The sequence below is a fragment of the Stenella coeruleoalba genome (assembly GCF_951394435.1).
Source record: "Stenella coeruleoalba genome assembly, chromosome: 16".
In the NCBI taxonomy this organism is placed as follows: Eukaryota; Metazoa; Chordata; class Mammalia; order Artiodactyla; family Delphinidae; genus Stenella; species Stenella coeruleoalba.
In genome coordinates this window covers 14262438-14275605 of record NC_137162.1, presented here as the reverse complement: position 1 = coordinate 14275605, position 13168 = coordinate 14262438, and the positions used below count along the sequence as shown (strand labels likewise).

The 13168-nt window shown below is 35.0% G+C and overlaps 1 protein-coding gene across 6 annotated transcripts in view; it reads left to right on the top strand.

The window, feature by feature from the left end:
• CCDC172 (coiled-coil domain containing 172) overlaps positions 1 to 13168 on the top strand; it is a 46232-nt gene that overhangs the window by 18949 nt on the left and 14115 nt on the right. For all 6 annotated transcript variants that reach the window (XR_013824237.1, XM_079899887.1, XM_079899888.1 and 3 more), the window contains one exon: positions 19 to 184. Coding sequence is in view for 5 of the 6 variants with exons in the window: in XM_079899887.1 (XP_079756013.1) it covers positions 19 to 184 (166 nt within the window). In the remaining variant the exon portion in view is untranslated. The remainder of the gene's footprint in view (positions 1 to 18; positions 185 to 13168) is intronic.

Genomic DNA, 13168 nt, shown 5'->3' with positions numbered 1-13168 from the left:
TTTGTTTCCATTTTTCAGGAAGCTACAAAGAGAAAAGTGACAGAGGAGGAAGAAAAATTTATTAAGGAAATTACAGACTTCAATAATGAGTATGAAATAACAAAGAAACGAGAGCTTTTGATGAAAGAAAATGTCAAGATTCAAATATCTGACTTAGAAAACGAGGCAAACATTCTGAAAATGGGTATGAATACATAGTACCACCTCATTTATCTAATATTATTGAAAGTAACTTATTTTGAATTAATGGTTTTTCCAGAAATCTAACTTTTTCATAAGTAAATTGGGTTATTGCATAGCTATTCTTTTGCTTTTATCTTAATGGTATGTATCTTTTATTGTGAGCAGTCTCAAATTCTTTAGAAGTAGATGTGACATGAGCATTGGTCATTTATTTAGCAATCAAATCTGTTTACTATCTGTTGTGTGTTAGCTACTCTTTTAGGTCCTGGAGATGTAAAACTAAAAAGTGAAGGGATCAAATCCATAAGCAAATGTTTATAGTAAAATGTGATAGAAGCTATAATAAGGGTAATACTGTTGCTGTGATCCTCATTTTACCATCAATCCAGTTTAAACTAGGAAACACGGTTACACAGCGAGGTGGGGAGAATTTCATTTCAGAAACAGTAGTATGCAGGTTATTGCAGTTTGTGATAAGATCCTGAACTAAAGAAGTTACCAAAGAGAGGAGACAATGAATTAAAGAGATGTTTAGGAAGAATGATAGGGCTGTATCACTGATTAATGTAAACAGATATATAGAAAGTCAAGCATGAATCACAGTTTTCAAACTTAAGAGATTGGGTAGAATATGGTACCAGGAGGAAGAGCAGAGGTGGAAGTGAACTATAGCCTTTTCTGGACAAAAAGATTAAGTTTTATTTCAGGTAGTTTTAGTTAGAGATGTCTATGGGATAAACAGGTGGAAATGCCCAGGTAGCAGGTGGAAATTTGGTCGTGAAGCTGATAAGAGAGATCAGAGCTAGAGTATTGGGTTTGGGAATACAGAGGAGTTGGTGACATAATTCAAAGGGAACATGTAGAGGGAACATAGAGGAGGACCAAAGACCAAAGGCAGAAACTGGGAAAGCATAGCATTTAAGGAAAGGAGGAGAAGAAGAATGAGACAGAGATGTCAAAGAAGGCAAGGGGAGAACCAGCAGAGAGTAGTATGTGATTTGGGGCAAGATGCTTAAGTTTTCTTTGCCTCAGTTTCCTCATCTGTAAAGACAGAGGATAATAATAATGACCTTAACAAGGTTGTTGTGAGGATTCAATGAAATAATATTTAAGTACATAGAATGCTACCGGGAACATAATTAAATCCTTAAAAATATAGGGATTATAGTTTTTAATTAGTTTAATTTTATAGATGAAGGAAATGAGGTTCTCAGAGATAAATTGCTTTGGGTAGAGATTGTAGGACAGAAGTTCTTAACTATAGGCACACATCTGGGAATTTTTAAAAAATATATTAAATGCTTGAGTCTCATGTCAGATTTACTGAATCAGGATATGGAACATAATTTTTTTAGTCCCTTAGATAATATTCATGTTTGCTGCTATTTAATGATCACAGGTGTAGAACACAAGTTTAAATAGGTATTAACCTTAGGAGATACTCTAAAACTACCTTTCTTTAAAAGGTCATGGATATGACCACTTCTATTCACGATAGTATTGGAAATTCTGATCAGGTCATTTAGGCAGAAAAAAGAAACAAAAGACATGCAAATTGGAAAGGAAGAAGTAAAATTATCTCTGTTCCCAGATGGCATAATCTTATAGGTAGACCACCTAACAATTCCACAAAAAAAACAAAACAAACAAACTAGCAAAACAAACAGCTTAAGCTAATAAATACAGCAAAGTTGCAAATTAGTTGCATTTCTATGTACTAGCAAAGAGCAGTCTTTCAAGATTCCACTTATAATAGCATCAAAAGGAATAAAGTACTTAGAAAAAAAATAACCAAGGAGATTAAAGACTTGTACACTGAGAACTATAAAACATTACTCAAAGAAATTAGAGAAGACCTAAATAAATGGAAAGATATCCCATGTTCATGGGTTGGAAAACTTAATATTGCTACTATGGTATTATTATGCAAAATAATCTATAGATTCAATGCAATCTCTGTCAAAATCCCAACAGCATTTTTTTCATGAATAGAAAAACCCATCCTAAAATTTGTATGGAATCCCAAAGGATCCCAAATGGCCAAAACAAGAGCAAAGTTGGAGGACTCAAAATTCTTGATTTCAAAATTTAGTAAAATGCTGTGGTAATCAAAACAGTGTGATACTGGAATAAAGACAGACATATAGAACAATGGAATAGAATAGAGAGCTCAAATATAAACCCTTGTGTCAAATGATTTTTGATAAGGGTGCCAAGACCATTCAATGGGAAAGGACCATCTTTTCAACAAATGCTGCTGGGAAGACTGGATACCACATGCAAAAGAATGAAGTTGGGCCCTTACCTTACACTATGTATGAAAATTAACTAAAAATGGATCAAAGTCATAAACTTAAAAAAATAGTGAAGCTCTTAGAAGAAAACATATGGGAAACACCTCATGACATTGCATTTGGTGATGATTTCTTGGATACTGAAAACACAGACAATAAAAGAAAAAATAGATATACTGTACTTGGTCAAAATTAAAATCTTTTGTACATCAAAGGACACTATCAAGAGAGTAAAAACACAACCCACAGAATGAGAGAAAATATTTTCAAATCATATCTTTGATAAGGGATTAATACCCAGAATATTAAAAAAAAACCCATAACTCAACACTAAAAAAACCGAACCAAACCAAAAAAAACCCAGTTAAAAAATGGGCAAAGGATTTGAATAGACCATTTTTCCAAAGAAATGTCCAGTAAGCTCATGAAAAGATGTTCAACCTAAATAGTCATTAGGGAAATGGAAATCAAAACCACAATGAGATATTGCTTAACACCCATTTAGGATGGCTGTTATTTTAAAAAAAGTCAAAATCTCCACAACGTGATATTCACACTGTTCAGGATGCAATCCAAAATTCCTTGACCTGTGAAGTATCAGTGAAACATGCCCTAATGTCAAAAGAAAATAATGAGATGCCAGAACCACAGTGATCTAGATATTGGAGTTAAAAACTTGATAGCAGCTTTATAATAACTCAATGAGTTATTTATAATAACTCTATGCTCAATGAGTTAAGAAAAATGCACTTGTAATAGATGAAAAGATAGGTAATCTCAGCAGAAAAATATAAAATGTAAAAAAGAATCGAATGAACATTTTAGAACTGAAAAATACAATATCTGAAATTAAAATGTCACTTAATAGCAGAATGGAGCTGACAGAGGAGCCAATGAACATGAAGCTGGATTAATAGAAATTGCCCAATCTGAAGAAGAGAGAAAAAATTGAAACATAAAATAGAAACTCAGGGACCTGTGGGACAATTTCGAAAGGTCTAACATGCAAATAATTAGAGTTTCTGAAGGAGAGAGGAGACAGAGTGGGGCAGAAAATATATTTGAAGAAATCATGGCAGAAGATGTCTTAAATTTGCTGAAAAATATTAATTCATAGATTCAAGAAGCTCAGCAAATCCAAACAAGATAAATTCAAAGAAATTCATGCCTAGGGACATAATAATAGTGAAATTGTTGAAAAGCCAAAGATAAAAAAATCTTGAAAACAGGGAACAATTAATCAAATGACCATGTACTTGTCACTAGAAACCATGAAGTCAAGAAGATAGTGGAATAATGAAAGTGTTGAAAGAAAAGTAAATCTCTATATCCAGTGAAAAATCCTTCAAAAGGTAAAATAAAGACATTTTCAAGTAAAGGAAAATTAAGAGAATTCTTTGCCACCATGACTGAACAACCATGACTGAACAACAAGAAATGTTAAAGGAAGCTCTCCAAGTAGAAGTAAAAATGACACCAGAGACAAACTCATATCTTAATTAAAATAATCAGAAATGGCAAATAAAATACAAGTACCTATGTTTTCTCTTAATTTTAAAAAATACATATGATTTCTTAAAGCAAAAAATATATTGTCTTGTGGAGTTTATAACGAATGTAGAGGCAATTTGTATACATGTATGTCATATGCATATATGACAACTATAACATAAAGAAATGGAAAGGGGGCCTGGTAAGTGTATCTGTACAGTTCTGTATAACATTCAGAAAACCAGGAATAGAAGGGAACTCCTCTATAAAAATGACAGAGAAAAAAGGTCCTTGATGCCACAAATAATGTAGGAGCCCCCTATTTTGTGTTCTTTCTTTCAGAGATATGAATTTATTTTAACAGATTTGCTTTCCTGGTGCTTGATACTGTTGGTTCTTTATGCTTTCAAAATGTCTCTAGGGTTTCCATATTAAATTTAATCTCCATAATGGCAGGTACTTCGTTTTGTTTAATGCTCTATCTCGAACAGTATAAATTAGATAATTATAAATTGATGACTGCTTCAAAAGGAGAAGTACAAACTGATATGAGAACATGTAAGGGAACCTAACCTGGACTAGGTAGTTAAGGAAGGACTACCTGAGCAAGTGACTTTCAGACTGAGATCTGAAGTGTCATAGGGATTAGCTAAATGAGAGGTTTGGGTCTAGATGTCAGATAGTTAGATATTTAACTTAAGAGCTCAGAGAGAGGTTTGGGCTAGAGCTATTAAATTTGGGGAATCACCCAGGGAGAATGTATTGAAAGAAAATACTAGAACTCTGAGTAACACCATGACTTTCAAGAAGAAGAAAGTCAGCAGAGTGTGAGAAAGAGCTTCGAGAAACTTAGGCACATTCAAGAAAGGATACATTGCTCTGTGAAGTTGGGATCACCTAGGGGAGAGAGTATTTGAGGTTGTATTTGAGAATATTTGGCAAAGCTGCCAAACTGTCAACCATAAGGACTAAGAAGCAGCAGTTGGATGTCCCTGGTGATCTTTAGGAAAAGCAACAGATTGAGATAATTAGAGAAGAAGGGCAGAAGCCGGGTTGTAATGAGTTGAGCAGTGAGGAAGAGGAATTTGTGACCATGAGCATAGATAAGTCTTCGAAGAAGTTTCTCTGCAGATAAGATAGAAAGTCCAGTAACCCAGGAGGATGTGAGGTCAGGGGAGGGATTTTAGTGGGAAAGTGGGATTGTCCTTTTTTCATTTTTCTTTTTTGAAATGGGAGATATTTGAACATATTTAAATATTGATGGATTGGAGCTAGTACGGAGGTAGAGTTGAAAATTACAGAAAAGCTAAATTCCCAGTGAAGATGGGTAACAGTACACAGGTGGTGGGACTGGTGGTGATTCAAGAAGAAAACAAAATAAAATAAAAATAAAAGTTAAGAAACAACCTACATGAACAACGACAAGGGCCTCTAATAATCTGAGTATGTTATCTGTACTTTTATGAATGTATTTGTGTGGTAAAAATCTACTAATGAAATTGCTAAATCAAAGGGAAATATTAAGAGACTTAATACTAAATTACACTCCTTATAGCACTGAATTAATTTTCTTACCAACTGCATAGGAAAGTGCCTGTTTTCCTAAATTATTATCTCCTACCATTACCAATCTGGGCATTATCAATGACTTTAATCTTTGCCAATCTGACAAGTCAAGATGTTATTTTCATTGTTGGTTTAATTAGCATTTCTTTGATTATTCACTATGTTGAATTTATCTGAATTTATTGACCATTTATATTTTTCTTTTTCTGTGAACAATCTGTTAATATTCTTTGTTCATCTTTATGTATTTTTATTCTTACTGATTTATATGAGCTTTTTGTAAATTAATGAAGTTAGCCCTGTGTCATGTGTTATAAATTTGTGTCCTAGTTTATTGTTTACCTTTGACTATACTTGTAGTATGTGTGTATGTGTCTCTGTGTGTGTCTGCATATGTCTGAATGCCATATAGAAAGTTTAAACTTTTGCAGTCATCTTCATCAATCTTTTCCATTACGGCTTCTGGATTTTTGTCTCCATCTTAGAAAGAGTTTTACTGTTAATCATGACACCAGATTGAAACTTTCTCTCTTTCTTCTCCTTCTCTCTCTCTCCCCTCTTTTTTCTTTCCCTCCCTACCCTCTCCCTTTTGAGATGATCATATATGCTTTTCCCACTTTAATCTATTAACATAGTGAACTTTGTTAATAAATATCCTATTATTAACCTTACTTAGCTGTGGTCTCTAATGTTTTCTTTAAGATTTTTGCATCAGTATTTATAAGTGAGATTAATCTTTTTGTGTGTGTTATATTGACTTAACAGAAAGAATGTAAAAGCTTTCTTCTTTCTTCAGCTGGAAAAAATGTAAATACTAGAATTATCAACTCCTTCAAGGTTCAAAAGAATTCACCTGTGAAACTGTTTCTGGTGACTATTTCTCCCTGTTGGTGCTGGTGGAGAAAGGAGTTACTCAAATTTTAAGCATACTAGAGCCATTTTCTTCTCAGAGCAGTTTTAGTTTCCATTTGTCTTCTGTACCGTCAGTGGTTGCTCTTCCATTCCCTTTTCTAATTTGTACCACCATATCTGTTATTTCCTGATACTTGATTTTTCTCTTCTCTCTTCCTTCTTCTGCTGGCTGTCCCCTCTGACCTTTCCCATTGAGCTTTTAGACCATAACTATGGTTAGTCAGCCAGTTACACTGGGTTTTGAATAATCTTCATCTTCATCTCTCCATAGCTATTTTATTATTTTCTGCTACTTAGAGTTTTCTTTCCACTGTCTGATATCTTCCTTGATTTATTAGTTTTTAACTTCAGATGTGGATGCTATTCTTACCCCTTGAAGTTGCCAAAATATTAACACCCATATATTTTTAGAAGGAATTACTAGTTCTGGACTGTTACTGTGAGCCTCTTAATTTAGTTACATTATGTTTTAAAATATCATGATAAACATAGCAAACCAAGTTCCTCAACTTGTTTTGCCAGCCCTACACAACCTAGTGGTTCTCCACCTTCTAGGGATACGTTATGTGTATGCGTGTGTGTGTGTGCACACACGTGCATGTGTATGTGTTATAATATTACATAGATGTCCTGGGAAGGCCTCACTGATGAGGTGTGTTTTGAATAAAGCCTGAAAGAAGTAAGAGAATGAGCCAAATGAATATCTAGGGGAAGAGCATTTCAGACAGCAGGCTAGCTGATATAAAGCCTACAAAGGGAGATTGTGCCTAATCTGATTTTGAGGGAAAACAAAGAGCCTAATGTTGTTGTTGTTGTTTTAAATTTATTTATTTTTTATTTATTTATTTTTGGCTACATTGGGTCTTCATTGCTGCGTGCAGGCTTTCTCTAGTTGCAGTGAGCAGGGGCTACTCTTCGTTGCAGTGCGTAGGCTTCTCATTGCGGTGGCTTCTCTTGTTGCAGAGCACAGGCTCTAAGTGCGCAGGCTTCAGTAGTTGTGGCTTGAGGGCTCTAGAGCGCAGGCTCAGGAGTTGTGGTGCATGGACTTAGTTGCTCTGCGGCATGTGGGATCTTCCCGGACCAGGGCTTGAACCTGAGTCCCTTGCATTGGCAGGTGGATTCTTAACTACTGCGCCACCAGAGAAGTCCCAAGAGCCTAATGTCTTTAGAGTAGAAGGAGAGGTCGTGAGGTCAGAGAGGTGACAAGATACAGCCACTATGGAAAACAGTACGGGGGTTCCTTAAAAAACTAAAAATAGGACTACCATATGACCCAGCAATCGCACTACTGGACATATACCCTGAGAAAACCATAATTCAAAAAGACACATGTACCCCAGTGTTCATTGCAGCACTATTTACAATAGCCAGGACATGGAAGCAACCTAAGTGTCCATTGACAGATGAATGGATAAAGAAGATGTGGTACATATATATACAGTGGAATATTACTCAGCCATTAAAAGGAATGAAGTTGGGTCATTTGTAGAGTTGTGGATGGACCTAGAGAGTGTCACACATAGTGAAGTAAGTTGGAAAGAGAAAAACAAATATCTTATGTTAATGCATATATATGGAATCTATAAAAATGGTATAGATGATCTTATTTGCATAGCAGAAATAGAGACAAATGTATGAATACCAAGGGGGAAAGGGGGAGTGGGAGGAATTGGGAGATTGGGATTGACACATAAACACTATTGATACTGTGTATAAAATAGACAAATAATGAGAACATACTGTATAGCACAAGGAACTCTGCTTAATGCACTGTGGTGACCTAAATGGGAAGGGAATCCAAAAAAGAGGGGATATATGTATAGCTGATTCATTTTGCTGTAGAGTAGAAACTAACACAACATTGTAAAGCAACTATACTCCAATAAAAATTAATTTAAAAATAAGAACTCAGATCGTTTAAAACCTGTGGGCCATTCAGAAAACTTTGGCTTCTACTCAAGTGAGATCAGAAGTCATTGGAGAATTTTGAGCACAGGAGTGAAGGGTCTCACATATGTTAATAGGATTTCTTTGGCCTCAGTTGAAAATACACTTAATGGAGGTAAAAACAGAAACAGAAACCTAGGGAAAAGTGGCAGTAATCCAGACCAGAGATAATGATGGCTTAGTTTAAGACTGTAAGCAATTGAAATGGTGAGAGGTGTTTGGATTCTGGATAAATTTTGAAGATGGACAAGTAGGATTTCATGATGGATTAGATGTGGGGTGTGAGAGAAAGAGAGGCATTAACAGTTGACTCCAAGTTTTTTTGGCCTGAGCAACTAGAAGCATTGGTATTTGGTATTCAATATATATTTGTGAAATTAGTAAATGTTTATTTATTTTGAACATCTGATAATTCATAGATAAAAGGGTCCATCACTTTTGGCTTCAAAATAATGACTATAATGATTGTCACAACATTTTTCTCAAAATGTCCCCCTTATTTCTTTCTTTCAGTTCGTGAATCAGTTTTTCTTGGATGTTAGATAAGAGGAAGCATATGACACACCTTGCTTGCTAGTATTCTTTAAAGATAGGCAATGTATGTGCAGTTATATGAGAAAAACTCACATGTCAAACGATGGGAATGAATTTTCATTGTCTTACTTTGGTTTAATATTCATAGCCATAAAACCTAGCTTGATTAGAACTTCTTGGATTTTAAGCAGTGGAAGGAAGTAAAAAGTTATCACCACATCAGTTATACCTCAATAAAGCTATAAAATAAAAGTAATAACAAAATTAAAATGAGGCAGTAGAGGACTTCCCTGGTGGCGCAGTGTTTGAGAGTCCGCCTGCTGATGCGGAGGACACGGGTTCGTTCCCCGGTCCGGGAAGATCCCACATGCCGCAGAGCGGCTGGGCCCGTGAGCCATGGCCGCTGAGCCTGCGCGTCCGGAACCTGTGCTCCGCAACGGGAGAGGCCACAACAGTGAGAGGCCCGCGTACCGCAAAAAAAAAAAAAAAAAAAAAAATTAGGCAGTAGAAAAGTGGGAAAAAAGTTATTACCACAAACATTGTGTTTATTCTTTCTGTTGTGTAAGTGTCATAGGAATTGATGCACTTGTCTTATTTTTTGGGAGGGAAGAAACGGTCTTGGAACCATGCCTTCTCCATTTAGCCTAGAGAGTTAGGACTAAGAAAAATAATACATTCTCTACCTCAAGAATGTTTAAGTCCAAAATTTCTCTATCACTCTTGGCCAAGTTTTACAAAGATATTTTAAATCATAAATCATATCATAGAATGTCTGATAAATCAGTTAATAATGAATAAAATATAGTTTCACTTTTTAAATCTCTTAAAGATTGTAATGGTATCCTGGAATACTTCTCTTAATTATTAGCATGTAGTTATGTTTATATTTTAAATATTCATTTATTAAAGGAGCAGAAGCATAAATGTGAGTTTATTAATTTTTTTCAAAGAACTGTTCATTTTAAATTAATTGACAAAAACATGGATAATAAAAATTTTTAATTCAATTATATGATTTATTTGAGTTCAGTTCAGCACACTCTCTTGAGCACATGCTATGTGTTCTGTATATATATGACAAGCACTGTACAAGAATTGGAGTTTAAAGATAAATGAAAGCTCCTGTTTTTTTTTTTTTTTTTTTGCGGTACGCGGGCCTCTCACTGTCGTGGCCTCTCCCGTTGCAGAGCACAGGCTCCGGACACACAGGCTCAGCGGCCATGGCTCACAGGCCTAGCTGCTCCGCGGCATGTGGGATCTTCCCGGACGGGGGAACGAACCCGTGTCCCCTGCATCAGCAGGCGGACTCTCAACCCCTGCGCCACAGGGAAGCCCGAAAGCTCCTGTTTTTAAGGAGCTTATGGTCTACTATGGGAGATAGACAAGTAAAAGGATAATTTAAATAGTATGTGGAGAACTTTCACTTATAATCAGGAAGGAGCACAACACAAACAGCTAGAACTGAAGAAAATATATTAAAAACTATTTTTACATATTGAGGAAAAGAGACTGTTCAAGACTATGATTACTGAGAGAAGGGAAACACATGAGGTATGATTACCCTAGCTTTTTACCTGGATGCAATTCTTTGACAGCAGGACTGAGAGGGGGAACTTAAGCAAAGCAGAGTGGTCTGATTGAGTTGAGGATACAAAGATTGGAGTTCAGGGAGGCTGAGTTAGCTGAAATTTTCGGGACAATGTACTTGAGAGGAAAGAACTACACAGACAAAAACCTCCAGAAATCTTCATAGAGGTTGCTTTGAGCCTTTGGCTATATATTACTCTGTGCATACGTACAGGAAAACCACTAGGCTGAGTGAAGAAAAACTGCTGAGGAGTCATAAGGTCGACAATTCTAAGAGCTCACACAGGACTGGGAGACATTCATGTTCCATCCTGTCAGAATAGAAAGATCTCATTAAACAGAAGAGTCCTGCCTTAATAGCAAGATTAAATTAGCCTTAGACTTAAGGCTCTTCTGGACACACTCTTTTAAAAAAAATCTTAAAAGCAAGGTTTGGACCTAATCATGTTACCTAACTGCCTGCTAAATAACAAGCATCAGCATGCTTTAAAGGAAGAGATCAAAATTCAAACATTCAAGAAAATAGTGAACACAATGTCTAGTATCCAATCAAAAATCACTATACATGTGAAAAAGCCAATTATAACTCATAGCAAGGAGGAAATAAGGTCAATAGAAACATCTCTAGAAATCATAGAGATAATGCAATTAGCAGAGAAAGACTTTTTAAATTGTTCTTATAAATATACTCAAGACCATGAATATAATGAAGAGAAAAAAGAGATAAAAATAATCAAAGATTCAGAAAAATCATTTGACAATATTCAACACCCTTCCATGGTTTTAAAAAAAAATTCAATACAGTAGACATTGAAGGGACCATTCTCAACCTGATAAAGTGTATCTATGAAAAACCCATGGTGAATGCTATTAATGATGAAAGAATGAAAATTCCTCACCTAAGATTGGGAAAATACAAATATCCACTCCTACTACTTCTGTTCAACATTTTGCTAGAGATTTTAGCCTGGGCAATCAGGCAAGAAAAAGAAATAAAAGACATCTAGGCTGGAAAGGAAGAAGTAAAGCTATCTCTATTTGAAGATAACATGATCTTGTGTATAGAAATCCTAAGGAACCCACCAGAAAACTATTTGAGCTAATAAACAAGTTCAAGGTTGCAGGATATTAGATTAATATATACAAATCAATTATATTTCTATATACTAACATGAACAATTTGTAAGTTGAATTAAAGAACATTCAATTTACAATCAAAAAGTAAAATACTTAGGAATACACTTAAAAAAAGTTCAAGACTACAAAAATCATTGTTGAAGGAAATTAAAGAAGACCTAAATAAATGGAAAGTCATCCCAAGTTGATGGATTGGAAGATCTAATATTGTTAAGATGGCAATACTCCTAAATGTGATCTACAGATTCAATACAACCCCTATCAAATATTCTAGCTGGCTTTTTGCAATCTGACCCTAAAATTCATAGAAATGCAAAGGACCAATAAGAGTCAAAACAAACTTGAAAAAGAACAGAATTGGAAGACTCACACTTCTGATTTCAAACTTAGAACAGAGCTGCTGTAATCAAGACAGTGAGGTGCTGGTATGAGTATGGGCATATAGATCAAGGGGATATAATTGAGAATCCAAAAATAAACCCATACATTTATGGTCACTTGATTTTTACACATATGCCAAGACCATTTGCAAAAGAATAGTCTTTTTAAATAAAGGTGCTAGGATAACTGGATATCCCCATGCAAAAGAATGAATGTGGACATCTACCTCATACTGTACACAAAAACTAAATCAAAACAGATCACAGGAAAAAAAAAAAAAAAAAAAAACAGATCACAGACCTAAATGTAAGAGCTAAAAATATAAAACTCTTAGAATAAAACACAGTTGTAAATCTTCATAACTTAGGATTAGGAAATGGTTTTCTAGGTATTCACAAGCAACAAAAGAATAGATAAATTGGACTTCATCAAAATTAAAACTCGAGTTTCAAAGGACACTATCAAAAAAGTGAAAAGACAACCCACAGAATTGTAGAAAATATTGGCAAATCATGTATCTAATAAGGGACTAGCATCCAGAATATATAAAGAACTCTTACAACTAAACAGTAAAAAGAAAAATAACCCAGTTTTTTTAATGGACAAAGTATTTAAAAAGGCATTTATCCAAAAAAGGCATACAAATAGCCACACATGAAAGACGTTCAAAATAATTAGGAAAATGCAAATCAAAACCACAATGAGATGCCACTAGCCTGGCTATAATAAACGAGTAGATAAGAGTGTTGGATAGGCTGTGGAGAAATTGGAAACCTCATACATTGCTGGTAGAAATGTACAAATATACAACTACTTTGGAAAACAGTTTGACAGTTTCTCAAAATGTTACACCTAGAGTTACCCTATGACCCACAATTCCACTCCCTGGTATTTCAAGATAATTGAAACCATATGTCCACGTAAGAACTTGTACAGGAATGTTCATAGCAGCATTGTTCATGGTAACCAAAAAGTGAGTAGAGTTTTCTAACTTCATTGGGAAGCTCGTTTTACTTAGTAATATGACACTATTTTGAATTCTCATTCAGCAGTCTAACCTTCAACTAACTTGTTCTTTTGTATCCAGTTGTTGCTTAAATAATCCTGGTCAGTTTATTAAGAAACAGTTCCTATGT